Source organism: Rana temporaria, chromosome 10, assembly GCF_905171775.1.
Source record: "Rana temporaria chromosome 10, aRanTem1.1, whole genome shotgun sequence".
NCBI classification, from domain to species: Eukaryota; Metazoa; Chordata; class Amphibia; order Anura; family Ranidae; genus Rana; species Rana temporaria.
In genome coordinates this window covers 50,903,139-50,918,152 of record NC_053498.1, presented here as the reverse complement: position 1 = coordinate 50,918,152, position 15,014 = coordinate 50,903,139, and the positions used below count along the sequence as shown (strand labels likewise).

The window sequence follows — 15,014 nt, the reverse complement described above, 5'->3', positions numbered from 1 at the left end:
GACTCAAACACCTCCGGGTGTAGTGACCAGTCTCCTTGGTCTAGCTTTTGGCGACTTAGGTAGTCGGCTTGCCAGTTCAGCACCGCCGACAGAGCCAAAACATAACTTTCAGCCCACCGGAGGATATGCGCGACTTCTGTCACTGCAGCCGAGCTTCGTGTGCCCCCCTGATGATTGACGTATGCCATGGCGTTGTCGGACTGGATTCTGACCGGTCGGCCTTGCAGACCCAGAGACCACTTGGAGAGACAACTTGATCGCTCGGAGCTCCAGTACATTGATTGGAAGGCGGGACTCTGAGTCCAGCGCTCCTGGGTCGCTGAGACGGTACCAGTACCGACTTCTGGATATTCAATAGCCAACTGAATTCTGAGGGTCCGATAGGTGATAGACACGTCCTCTTCTAACTGAGCTTGAGGAAGCTCTCAGAAGGTCAACCAGGTATCCCACGATAGCACTGCCGCAGCAGGGCCAGAATCGGGGCGAGCACCTTGGTGAAAACCTGTGGTGCTGAGGCCAGGCCGAACGGGAGGGCCACAAATTGAAAGTGGTCCACCCCGACCGCAAAAAGCTCTGGTGTTTTGCGCAAAAAATCTGTTTGGCGAACAAGAGAGAAACCATCTTGTACCCAGAGGAAACTACTTCGCAAACCCAACGGTCGGAAAAGAAGAGACCTCCACGAAGCCGCCGCCCGCCCCCACCCGACATGCGGAGGCAGGGTAGTTGGGCTTGCGGTACCAGGGGCGCTTTTGCCCTTCAGTGGACGCCTTCGCACCCTGGAAACGTTTTCCTACCGCACTGGGCGGGCGAAAAAAACGCTTGGGGGTAGTAAAGGAGGGCCCTTGCTTACAGCGAGGCTCCTTACCCTTCCCAGATTGCGGGAGCAAAGTGCTCTTACCGCCTGTGGCATCCTTTATGTCATCATCCAGGGACACCCCAAAAAGCCGTTTACCCTTAAAAGGCAAATCCACCAGGGCCTTCTTAGAGGACTGGTCCGCAGACCAACACTTTAGCCACACAAGGCGGCGTAGTACCACCACGGAGGCCCTGGAGAGCAAGGGGAGCGTATCCAGGGCCAACTCACAGGCAAATTTTAGGCCTTGCACCAACTGGTCGGCCAGGTCCACACAGGTCTCAGAAGCATTCTGCGCCTCCAGGTCCTGCAACAGGGACTTAGCCCGTTCAATAAGTGTCTGCAACACCAGACCCCCGGCCAAAACCGGTCTCACCGCCGACCCCACCACTGTGAATGTGGAGCGGGCCTCAGCTCTCCTATCTGCTGGGTCCTTAAATGCGGGAGCCCCTTCCACAGGCAACGTGGTGAAACACTTTTTTAAAAAGTCCTCCTCAAAAGGGTAACGGACCGCAAAGTTGTTTGGTACTGCAAAAACGTTCTGCAGCCAATCCCATTCCTTGTATAACAGTTTGTCCAGATATGAAACACAAGGAAACACTTTTGCGGTGCAGGGTGGCTTGCGGAACCCAAAAAGGGACCGGCGCATCTGATGCCTCCGCCAAATCCTCAATTTTTTGAGTATCCCGCACCGCAGTTATAAGAGCTCCAACAAACGACTTATGTGCTGACCCTGAAGCAGTCATCCTCACTGTCAGTGTGGGCTAAGTCTGCATCATCTGACATGACAGAACCAGATGCAGCAGCAGGGCCTGATTCTGTGTCAGAGACATCCCCAGAAGCAGGCGCAGGGAGGGGGCGCTTTTTACCCCCCTTCTGGCCACTTCAATCCTGGCAACAAACGCCTCAAGGACTGCCATCATAGCATCCACCGAGGTCGCAGGGGCACCAAGGGTTAACTGTGGCATGGTTGGGGTAGAAGCCTCCGGTTCAGACTCCATGCTGACCCACCGTATATGCCGCCCTAGTACTGCAGAACAGGACCCACAGGCCACCCTCCCGGCTGTCACAGAGAGCAGGGGACTCGCCACCCAAAAACAGGCTGTATTACTGCTGTAGATCGGCGAGCGCTGTCCGTGATGTGCCGTCCCTCAGGAAGTATGCTGCGGGCTTTGGCGCCGTTATTCCAGACACTAGAGGCCAAAACTATTCCAAAATGGCCACCGACATGCAGAAAAACACAGCATGTGGGCTACAAGAAAATGTCCGCTGATACATAGAATCGTGTCACCGGTAAAATGGCGGCCGTACACGTGTTTAAAAACCCAGTAACACACACAGAACACTGTCCAGCATACACAGCACAATAAAAAAACAGCACCCCATAGCAGCACAGCCACCCCCCCCAGAACGGGGAGGGAGAAAGGAAAAGCAGGGCGGACCCTCAGTCAACCTCCCCAGGAATGCACCAGCCGAACCACCCTGCCGAGGCAAGGGGGTACTACTTACCCATCCTGCAACCACCGGCTGGAGGCATTCCAAACAGACCCAACGTCCGCAGCAGATACGGCATTACTGTCGGCCAGGCACACCCATAGAGACCGGTCATATGCGCCCTGTAGCATTTAGCTCACCGGCCAACCCTGGAGTAACGGGGCATGTCATGGACGGCCTAGCTAAAGGCCGGCACATGCTCGATGGCCGAACATGGGGGGGTCTACAAGGATCGCAGATCCAGCCTGCAGTTGATTGTAGATCCCAGGATCCAAAAATGCAGGAAAAAAAATCAAATTAAAGCGAAAAATCTCCAGAGCACATGGGCTCCAGAAGGGCCATGTCTTCTAACGCTAAGCAGAAAAAAACAGGCTGGACGTTCCAGAGTGGGATGTACCCGGGGGATCCGCCCCATGAGAGGTGCTGTACTGAGAGAAGTGTTAACACTTGAAGTGCGGTTTTTTTCTGCCTAGTCTCTCCTGAAAGGAAGGATATATAACCTAAGGTCAATGCTGCTGTGTCCATCCATGAACGGAAGAGAGGGTCAACAATGCCCATTTGCAGCCTCATTGTGCTCATTTGCAGCTCTTCAACTCAACCATCCTCTCACCTACATTCTCTCTGTAACATTAAGGAATGTGCCATCACTGTGGGGATGAGTCTCCCTGGGTGTACTCGTAGTATGGCAGGATCCAGTTGGTTCCCCCGGCAGGTCACGTTACCATAGCACCCATGGCAATTTGCAGCCCGACCTCACCGTGCCCATTGCAGAATCCAATCTGTGTACACGGGTCCGTGCAGTGTTGAAAACTTGTACTCCTTGTGCTGTTCCGTGATGAGAGGAAAATGTTCTTGTAGTTCAAATAAAGAAAGCAGCCCAGTGTGACAACCATGGCTTACGCCATAGATATAGTGGAGCAAGTATTCATTGTGGTGCATCACTGGCAGGATTGCCAGATGATTAGGAAAAAAAAATCCTGAAAAATTAAAATGAATGCAACCACCACATCTAAGGACTGTGGTTATATTTTTAGCTGTTGATACGCTTTAATACTACCAAAACCCTCCCGATAATATTAGCGTGATTTTAGTGAATTTTTTTTTTTTGTGTGAATTTTTTTTTACCAATTTCATAATTGACAGAATGACCCTGAAGCAAAAAACTCTTGGTTTCACTCACTGATCATCTTAGGTGAAATGTGCTTAGAGAATTAAATCAAAACGCAGCATAAAATTCCTCAAAAAACAGTGCCACCTTACCTAACCGTGCCCATTGTAGAATCCGATCTGTGTACCCAAGTCCGTGCAGTGTTAAAAACTTGCGCTCCTCCGTGATAGGCAGAACACTCAGTTTCCCAGAAAACACTGTTTTCCGCCTATCACGGACGCCCTCTCCATGAGAGACGAGGTACGCTGACTCGAGTATAAGCCGAGGGGGTCATTTTCAGCCCCCCAATAAAAGGGCTGAAAAACTCGACTTATACTCACGTATATACGGTAAATGTAATTCAAAGTGTGAGCACTGAAGGCTGAAAATTTGTCTGGGCAGGAAGGATGTATAAGTGCTCTGTCATGAAGTGGTTAAACATACAAAGTGAGGATGACTCAGGTTGCCAACCTCCAACCAAAGTATATATGAGTAACATTAAAATGGTTTTATTTGAAAGGCCATAAAAAAGAAAAGAAAATAACGTAAGCAATTTTACACAAGTTGGGTGATGACCATCACAAACTGTAAAACATACCCACCTACGAGGGAACAAAAATGCAACTGTTGTATAGCTTAATTGCTTCGGAACTTCATAGTTAATTATGGATGGGAAATCCCAAGTCATATGCACAAGTGAAACATTTATGTGGATGTGGCTCATAGATACACGCATAGAAGCGCAACTACAGAAGAGTTCAAATTAAGTAATTCTCAGGTGTGTCACTCCATAGGAGGCTCCATAACATAGCCATTTTCTGTGGATAAATATCCGTCTCCAGACTGCATGGATTCTTGGTCCAAGTACATGTCTTGACTGGTCTCTTCTGCTGGAGGTTCTTGAATTAAACCATTGTCAGGAACTCTCTCCTCTCGCTTCTCATTGCGGTCACCCCGGTCTCTATCCCGCTTGTGATCTCGATCCCTCTCTCCTCTGTCTCTATCTCTCCTCCTATCCCTGTCTCTCTCACGATCTTTATCCCTATCCCTCTCTCTATGGCTACGTCTCCTGTCTCGATCCCGGTCTCTCTCTTTATCCCTGTCCTTATCCCTATCCCGGTCTCTCTCACGGTCCCTACCCTTTTCTTCTGGTTCTGGCTTGACCTCTGTTCCATCTAAAGCACCATCACCCACTTGTATTTCTTCAAGATTAACATCAGCATTTTCTGGAGCTTCTCCCTCTGTTCGCTCGTCCTTCTTTTCCCGGTCACGGTCCCGATCCCGCTTACGGTCCCTACTGCGACTCCTGCGCTTTCGGTCTCTGTCCTTGTCCTTATCTTTGTCCTTGTCCTTATCTTTGTCCTTGTCTTTGTCCTTATCCTTATCTTTGTCCTTGTCTTTGTCCTTATCCTTGTCTTTGTCCATGTCCCTGCTCCTTTCCCTGCTACGCTTCCTATCGTCCTTTTCACGGCTTCGGGATCTCCTCCTGCGCTCTCTGGAGCGGCTACTCCTCCTCTCTCGTGGCTTGTCTCGGCTGCGATCTGGGCGGTCTCTCTCTCGTTCTCGATCCCGGTCCCTTGTAAAAAGAAAGGAATTTCAGACTTTATAAATGGCCTCTTAAACCTCAAAGGAATTGTTCAGTTTAAAAGTCTGTTCTAAATCATTTTGAAGACCTCTCAAAAGGTGGGCTTCACCACTAGGCATCAAGCACGCAACGGCACATTGTGAAATATTGGAAAGCGCATCAAAAATACCCGCTTTGGTAATGAAGTGCATTGGGGTGTGCAAAATCGTTAATGGTATTTGACTGCACAGCTGTGAACAGGGTTAAATTATTGTTAACCAAGTTTATGGCTTTAGAACCCAATTGAACACAAAGTTTAAATTAAACCAAAAAAAAAAACACTGTCGTACCCACTCTCCTGCTGATATCGCCTATGCTAGGGTGACCAGACATCCCGGTTTCCGGGGACAGTCCCTAGATTGAGGACACTGTCCCCAGACCAAGTCTGTCCCCGAATTGGACTTGAACAGGGGCAATTTCAATTATATATATATATATATATATATATATATATATATATATATATATATATATATATATATATATAAATTACACCCCCCCCCCCCCACACACCTAGCCATGTTATGCGACACACTGTAACAGATACAGCCAGAGCCATGATATAGTGCCTGCTGTCTGAGATATCATAATGCTAATGATGTTAACCAGTTGCCGATCACCTGATAGATTTACTGCTACAGGTCGGTTGCGCTGAATCGATGTCCACCGGTACCCGCTGATCGTTATGTACATAGGCAGAACGGTGGTCTATGTAAACAAGGCAGATCGCCGTTCTGTCAGTATGGAAGACATTGATCCCGTGTTCCTGCAAAGCAGGTACAGGTATTTAAGCCTTCCCTTAGTAAAAGCACCTTTTCCACAGTAAGAAAACACTTGTTAGGCACATATTTAACCCTTTGATTGCCCTAGATGTTATCCCCTTCCCTGTCAGTCATTAGTACAGTGACAATGCATATTTTTAGCACTTATCACTATATTGTCACTGGTTCCTACAAAGTGTCACTTATGCTGCGTACACACGATCGGACATTCCGACAACAAAAACTTGGATTTTTTCCTAAAAGAATGTTGGCTCAAACTTGTGTTGCATACACACGGTCACACAAATGTCGGAAATTCCGAACGTCAAGAACGCGGTGATGTACAACACTACAACAAGCCGAGAAAAATGTAGTTTAACGATTCCAAACATGCGTGGAATTGATTCCAAGCATGCGTATGATGTGTGCGTCGGAATTGGCTACAGACGATTGGAATTTCCAACTTTTGTCGGAAAAAGAACCAGCTCTCACATTTGTTCTCAGAAATTCCGACAGCAAATGTCCGATGGAGCCTACACACAGTCGGATTTCCGACCGTGTGTACGCAGCATTAGTGTCCGATTTGTCTGCCGCAATATCGCAGTCCAGCTAGGAGTCGCTGATTGCCGCCATTACTAGTATAAATAAAAAAAATGTCCCCGGATTTCATTTTAAAAATCTGGTCACCTTAGACTAGGGGTATGGACTTCAAATTCAAGGTCATCCAGTCACTAAATTTTTTTTCCAGCCAAGGGCCAAATCTCAAGTTTGTGCTACCAGAGTTCTCCTTTAAAATCGGGTGTGCCCTTCATCAGTAGGGGCCCATATTTCCCTGTAGTCTAATAGACTTCCCTGTCCAAGAACAGTGGCAAGTTGGATGCCATCAGAACCACACATGCAGACACACACACACACACAATCTGAAAAAAAATTAAAAAAAAAATATAGGAAAACCCTTGCCAGAATAGTGTCTTGAATGGGAACCAAATACACCAGGTAAAGCATTTGATTCAGCAATGTCTGAAGAGCAATGCGAATATTTGTTAGTAGGTGCACCAATGACTTCTCCCGCAAGAGGTGGTTATCTAGATAACCTATGAGCGGAATGCCCTATAAATTGTAGAAAAAGCCAGTACTTGTGGCTTTTTTTTTTCTTTTGGCCTTTCCAGCACCAAGGCGATAATGGCCTTCTTTGCTTTAACCACTTTAGGACCGGGTCACAGCTATATACGTCAGCAGAATGGCACGGACAGGCAAATTGACGCGAGCTGCAGAACGGGGAGGTGCCTGTGTAAACAAGCATCTCCCTGCTCTGCCTAGTGATATGTCGCAGATCGTCGGCTCCCTCTCATCAGGAGCAGTGATCAGTGTCGTGTCACTTGTAGCCGTGCCCACTAACAGTTAGAATCACTCCCTAGGACATACTTAACCCCTTCACTGCCAATCACACACAGTAATCTGTGCATATTTATAGCACTGATCGCTGTATAAATGTGAATGGTCCCCAAAAAAACATGTAATTACTCTATTTTGTAGATGCTACCGTTGCCCAAAACCAATTAATAAACGTTTAGTGCGGGTGTTTTTTTAACCAAAAATATGCAGAAGAATACATATCGGCCTAAGCCGAGAAAAAAAAAAAAGAAAAAGAAAAAAGTAGTGTTTAAATTTTCGGGGGATATTATAGCAAAAAGTACCATTTATCAAAAAATTGTCGCTCTATTTTTGTTTATAGCGCAAAAAAAAAAAAAAAAAAAAACGCAGGTGAACAAATACCACAAAAAAAAAAATCACAAGTATCAGAAATAATGTCCTAACTAAATTTCATCACAAGCCTCTGGGCTGTTGCAAACTGGAGTATAGGAGAAACTTCCACATTAATGTAGCTGGCATTAGAAACAAAAGCTCAAGAGGTGTTACAAAAAACAGAAGCAAACATAGACAACTTGGCCAAAGATGTGCCATTGTCACAAAACAAGATAGCCCTGTCAATCAAATTTTATACTGCAGGCAACATTCTGCAAGACGACTTAATAGGTTCACCAGCATCCCCCTGGGGCCCTGCTTTCTCATACTTGACATTGCCAAACAAATATAACAGGAGAAGCTCGAAGTAAAGCAGCCACTACCATTCACTGTCGATTGCCTTACCCGTTTCCCCAATAGGGTACTTTCAGAGTAAAGGGTAAAAGACAAGGCCAACAACCTTAGAGAATGGCAGGCCAGACTGAAAACTCATCTAGTTACCTGTTAATCGCCAATAGACAGCAAGTCACAAAGAGGATATTGCTGGAAGTGACGTGACCCTTCCATGTGAACAATTACACTGCCCCCTATAATGACCAAAAGGTGTTCACTACATGCAGGGGCACAAATGTTGCTTAGTCTGCACAAGAATGGAAAGGGGTGTTTAGCTGCACCCTATATATCAAAATATGAATTTCTAATATTGAAACACAAAAACAAAAATGACTGATACTTTGCATTAGAGGCACCAAATCAATATTTTTGCTGCAAACATGAAGCAGTGCACTGGCAACACTCACCTTTCATCATATCGGGATGTATCATCTCTACCAGAATGCCTTATGTTGACATCAGCTCCACCACGTCTAGTACCTCCTAGACCACCACCTAAAATCAGTAAATGTGAAAAGCTGAACATATGCCCTCTACTCTTTTGGATCTTAAAATGGTGTAAATAAATACAAATTCCATACATAAATACCCCCCCCCCCCCAGTTTAATTGGTGTAAAGTATTGATTGAAAAGCTGAATTCAGATTCCAGTTTATTTTTTCACAAGCCATGTATTTTATTTGTATTTCCTGAGTGCATATTGATCTCAATTTTGTTCATTCTATTCTTTCATTTCAAAATACATATTACATTTAAATGCTAAAGCGCCTGAAAAACACCCCAGTGTGAAAGGGGTCTAAAAAAGCATGTTATACAGCACAGTGCTTGTGCCATGTCATTTGACCCCCGGTAACACCTTGCCGATACTGCCAGTTTCTACCCTCCCTTTTAACAGCATCTCCCAGCGATCAAGTTGCTACAGGCGCCAAGAATTTTGGCCCCGCCCGCTGGAACCATCAGACTGATCTCTGGGAGATGCTGTTTAAACAGGTAGAAATTGTCTTTTGTTTTTATAAAGCACAGGCACTAGGATATAGCTTTTTATCTGACAGAGGGGACGGTATAAAAAGGAGATAGTGGCTTAACCACCACTAAATGTATATTTTGCCACATCAACAACATGTAAAGCTTTCAAAAGTTCTTACCAAGTCTACGAGGGTGCCAGCCTTTTACTGTACGACCTCTCTCAACATCAACCAGCACACGTCTTCCATCAATTTTCTTTCCATCTGCATGCTTGTATGCCGCTGTAAAAACATCATTTCCAGAAGAGCAGAACAAACAGTTAGCCAAAGTGTACAGCATTATGCCCCCCTCCCATAAGCTTATCCTTTCACATAAAACAAAAAAACAGCATACTGAATAATGCACGACATCAAGCAGCTGCTTCGCCATGTTGATCACAGGAGTCTTCTGAAGCTATCAATAGTACCCCTTCAGAATATGGTGTCAAAGCACAGCAAATGCTCTTTACACAGAGATTAAACTACAGTTGGGCTTTTCTAAAACTGCAGGTAAGCAGAGTTAAAATTCAAGAGATAACTATAGCTAGTTCATGAATATGCAGTACAGAGGAGAATTACCAATTACCAAAAACCTTGGACTACATAACTATGCCCACTTCCCCAGACCCACTGAAAACGAGAGAAAGAAAAAAATAAATAAGCCACTTGTTCTCTTTAGGTTTGCATATCTTGTTCAGGTGCTATACATCCGATGTGTCTACCTTTACACAGTGTAAATATTTACTGCTGCGGGTCTGAATATTTGAAAAGTCAAAACACAAATAGTGAAAACCATCATTTAGTGCTTTTCTCTGTGCGCTATTAGACCCTACAACTTATGTGTACCCATGTACGAGAGTGAGGTATGTCAAAGTCCTCTAATCACACAAAGGCTGTGAAAAGCTATAAGTAAAATACAGCATAGAAGCACTAGACAGAACCACTAAAATAATAATTAAAAAAAAAAAAAATTACCTGGTGAAGCTACTTACAAAATTTCTCAAATTACCGCCTCAAATTCAACGAATTTCATGACGATATCTTGGAAAAGGGAGCTCTGAATCTTGGAAGTTTTTGTAAAGTGCAGATGCATTTCTTATAGCCGAGAAATGCTTACCTGTCTCGGCTGCTCTAGATAGTTCCACTGAAATCATTCCTTAGTTTGCATTTGGTAAACAGCTGAACACTGCAGAGCATCACAGGCTATCTGCTAACAGTGGCCAAGTCACAAAGGCTTGTTTACAACCTTGCTTCTGCAATTACCTGGCTTTCTCTGCCACTTTAGCATAGTGCATACAAGGTCTTTCCTTTGAAATAATTACCCGTAATAGTATTGTGGAGATTCTCTTACATGGCTCATACTGGTCAGGAGTAAAAATTCCTGTCAATACTTTTTAAAAGACATTCTTTGTACATACGTGGCAGTTAACAATATTGTTTGACTACAGTTTGTGAGGTTACATCTAGTTACCTGTTAATCGCCAATAGACAGCAAGTCACAAAGAGGATAATGCAAATGGTTTTGCAATTTTATATTGGTCAGGCAAATCAAATACATACTTTGTCAGGCCATCCACCAAAACTGGTGAAGTGCAAATACTGTTTGGCTGGATTCTTACCAAAATTAGGTTAGAAATCTGAATGTCCAAATTGAAAGCATAGCAAGACAAAATGACAAGGCTTACAAGCAGGTAGGCCAATTATCGCAGAAGAAACATGCAATGGCTCCTCTGCAATAAAATAAACCCAACTGCCTGCTCAGTCTGTGGAATTTACGAGATGCGCAGCTCAATTACATCATGGTTTGTGTGCGGGATTGTCCGACTCCTGCGCAGGAGCACCTGGACGAAGCTGGGAAAATTGTCGGCACAGGATCACTTGCACATGTCATTGGAGAGGTGGCAATTGTGATTGTTTGATTTAACACATGCTGCGTTCCTAATATTGGGTCAAAATCCAAAGCTTTCTGGGAATCAAAACTAGAAAGCTTTACCTTACCAAGAGCTCCATTTCATGGTAAGTAACCTTAAAGTGACACTAAACAAATTCTTATTCTCCAAAAAGTTACACATCCACTGCTCAAGTGCCTTCCTTTTCATTAATTTTCCAACTGAGTTTTTCATCTCCTTGTAATATTCTCCATGAGCAGTGCATGTTAATTGCAGAAATGTGCCCTGCCACACACACAAATCTCCTAGTCTCTAGGCCATCTTGCGAGCAAGAGGAGAGGGTGACAATGTTCCTATATACTATGGGATCATGGAAAATTTACTTAGCCACACTATCAGGACATATGGTTTTATCAGGCAAGGTATTTGAAGAGGCTGAGAGCAATAGAAGGTACTTTGAGTTAGTAACTCATACTAAATTGAACCTGAGTTTAGTGTCACTTTAATCCGTACAAAAATACAGAACTTTTAAAATAGGGAACACAAAACTGATGGTGACACACCGATTCAACACTCAGATTGGAAGAGAAGTGCAAACACCACAATGAGGAGTTAAAGGCATTCCATTCTGCTCACCATAACAGATGGGTTTAAAGAGAATACATTTTGGGGACAATAAGCACCATTTAAGATTAGACAAATGTCCAACACAAGTACACAATTAAGCGATCGGACGATAAATTCATTCACAACCCTACTGATAACCAAAAGTGATCAATAACACAAATTTCCAAAATAGAAGAAAACGTTTTTTTGTGAATAGCCCATTGCACCTTTTTGTGTAGGAAAAGGAGAACAAAGCATTCACACTGAGCATGTCACCAGCACCTGTTGACCAAATACAAAAGTTACAGGTGTCAATGGCATGCAGCTTCTCCAATGAAAGGAAGAGATCTTATATTTGAAGAGTTATCTGGCTGTCTGCTCACCCTAAGAGGTTTGATCTAAGAAAACTGAATACCACAGCCTCTCATTTTCACAAAACCTACTACCCACACCTACCCCTCTCCATCCAAGCAGTCTTCAGCTTCTTCTTTTAATTAAGCGAAGATTTACCATTGCTGACTGATGATTCCTTAACTGCCTTATTTGATTGAAGCATCATGTGCCAGAGAGAAGGTGTAAGGATGGCTCCACTTGCTGTGGCTTACCTGGGCCCTAACAGCTCACCTTGCACAGCCTTACCAGCTGTATTATCTATGGCTGATAACCAGCAATTACACAAAAACCTATCCCTACAATCTCTCAAAATGCCAGAAATGAGAAAATCCTATGGGAAGAGTTGAATGTATTTTAAACATAAAAGGTTAAGCTAATGGCACACAAACTAATTTAAACAGTTTTCCTTCTAAAAAGTAAACCGAGCACTCAGCTATCTTCTAGGTCTACTAAAAGATGTGCTATATTTTAACTATTAACTGAACTTACCTACTCTTCTGCATGCATAGTTCCTTATGCAAACTAGAGTGGCATGTTCTTCCTCCCCAAATATACTATCCACGTAATATCACCATTAAACACACAATTTGGAGTGGTTATACAAAATAATGCAGTCAGCAAATTGACCAAAGCCCAAAAAATATATATATGTGTTGCAGTATGAAACTTACTGGATTGAAGCTATGCTGAAATTTTTTTTAAAAGGTTCAAATGGGGAAATTATAAAACCTGTAATTTTAACAATTACAGATTGATTTACAAGGCAAAGTCAAATGTGCTACAGCCAATTTCTTTTTACACAAACATGCTACATCGCAGGCTCATATTTTTTTCTTCCTATGCTACTTGATGAACAGCTGACTTACAATAGAACATTAAGCATTTAGAAGGCTAGTGTTAATATGCTTGTTCCAGGTCAGAAATTTACTATACAGTGAGGGATGAGGAAGGTTCACAAACATGCAACTTGCAGTTAGTCAGCAACGGCTACTTTTTGTCCTTCCACTAAAATATTGCTTTTTACAGCCAAAATATAAATAAAAAAATTTGTGAAAATACCATGTAAAAACGGCTTACAAATCAAGAAAAAAATCTGAAATGTAGTTTTGAATGACCCATTATGACGCAAAGATATTTTAGACTTTGGTGGCCAACTTTTTTCTTTAATATTTCTGACTCCATTTAGATTCAATTTTACTTTTTATTCTGGATCTTGCATAATGTAACACAAAATTAGGAAACTGACCGCGTCTGCTTTGTAATGAAAGACTGAAGTAAAAGTTTGTGAATTTGATAACCCAAAGTAGAGATGAAAGTCCCCTAAAAAAAAAAAATCTAAGGATGGCAATTTATCAAAATAAAATAAAAACCCCTAGGAGTACCTGCATATTTGCAGCAGGTTCCACATACTGCCGAACTCCTAGAGACAGTTTCAACATAAGCAAATTGGTGCCAAAGCTTTGCCCAATAAGAAGAGTCCTTCGGGCATAGTGAGAGAACTAAAAACTGCTTTATGTGCTTAGGTCTGGGTGTCTGTACTTGATAATGGTCTTAAATCTTTTTTTTATTTTGGTTACGATCACAGTCAACTTGAGGCCAAAACTCATTGTCAGTTTTGAACAGACCAAGTGTTTGGTTTACCTTAATTTTACCAAAGTCAATTGGTAACCCGATCACAAGAGGAACAGGGGGATTCCACTATAAAATGCTTGATGCAAATGCTAGTTTGTCTAGCCATAATTTTATTATTTTTCCAGAAACAAGTATGAGGATCAGGGAAGTCAAAAGTCCACACATGCATACTTGTTTCAAACCAGCAATTCAAAAACAAAAAAAAGTGACTATATTACAATCAGGCAACTAGCATTTTCAGAAAGTCATCCCCCACATGTCTCTCTCACGGCAGGCTTTTTAACCTCTTCACGCTGGACGTACGCATATAGCAGCCTCTCGGTGAGTGGTCCTCAACACCAATAGGCTGCATATAGTCGTACCAAAATGTAAACAATGCTGTGCCAAGAGGGCACCCTGCGTGCTCCCGGCAGATAACCGATCGCCACTTGCAATTGGGTGCCTTCCGATCATGTGATCGCCGACAATCACAGCACCAATATGATAAAAATGCCCACCTCCTGGCATCTGTACCCTCTTAAAAGGCCAGGGGTGCCAAGGGGTTAAATTACTGCAGAGCTCCAAGTAAATGAGTGCAAAAGTAATTTATAAAAACAACCAACTTGTAGCTAAAAACATTACGGTTTGTGAAGATTCAGTCCAGCCTTAAGTGAAAACATGTGCTGAAAGGAAGTTGCAAGCTGCAACTGCTAACCTCTCCTCTTGAAAATTCTAGCTGCCTGGCAGGGTAATGTAATAAAATTAGTTTTGAGATACTGACCTGGAAAATGTATGGAGACTAGAATTTCTGTCTTCCCTTGTATGCCTACCAGTGTTTAAAATTACTTAAATCAGAGGGAGCAAGGCAACTAATATTTTCAGGAGGAAGACAAACTGCAACCTACACATTTCTCTCAGCACAGGACACCTTGAAGAAACGTATCTGCATAGTGCAGTCCTAGAATATTTTTGCCATTGACCCTGTGGGTACGCCAAACCTTTAACTGGAACAGCAGAAAAACTTCAATCTAATCTAAAATGGGTTTTGTAAACCAAATGTCATGTGGTCTAGAGAATCCGTTTCTTATATCCTTATATTTTCTACGCTGCCTGAAATAATGATAACTACCGATTGTAGCAGGTCATCATAAGAAATGTAACCGTGTTAGAATACTATGAAAATCTAAGCAGTAAAATGTTGCACCTTTAGCCATGTACCCTTCGCCCATACCCTTTAAAAAGAAATGTTCATGCCATTACTGTCACAGCCCCCCGCAAATCAAGATCCAATACAGCATTTATGTTGATTATGCTTATGTAGTGGAAAGATATTGTCTGCTGCACCTAAAAAGGCTGTACTTCGGTCTAAATTGCTGCCCTGTGTCTTGTGTGTAAATGCTGCAAAGTCTTACCCATCATACAAACCCTTATACCAACCATACAATGAGATGTTGTAAAGGGGAGCATTAGCATCAGCTGCAAGCCAGCAGTGGC

General features: G+C 43.3%; 1 protein-coding gene across 1 annotated transcript in view; it reads right to left on the bottom strand.

The window, feature by feature from the left end:
• Positions 1–3,981: 3,981 nt before the first annotated feature.
• LOC120916562 (U1 small nuclear ribonucleoprotein 70 kDa) overlaps positions 3,982–15,014 on the bottom strand; it is a 44,147-nt gene continuing 33,114 nt past the window's right edge. Inside the window, exons 8-10 of the mRNA XM_040327610.1 lie at positions 9,163–9,264; positions 8,426–8,513; positions 3,982–5,070 (exon numbers count right to left, since the gene is read on the bottom strand). Coding sequence (XP_040183544.1) covers positions 4,278–5,070; positions 8,426–8,513; positions 9,163–9,264 — 983 coding nt within the window. The 3' untranslated portion in view covers positions 3,982–4,277. The remainder of the gene's footprint in view (positions 5,071–8,425; positions 8,514–9,162; positions 9,265–15,014) is intronic.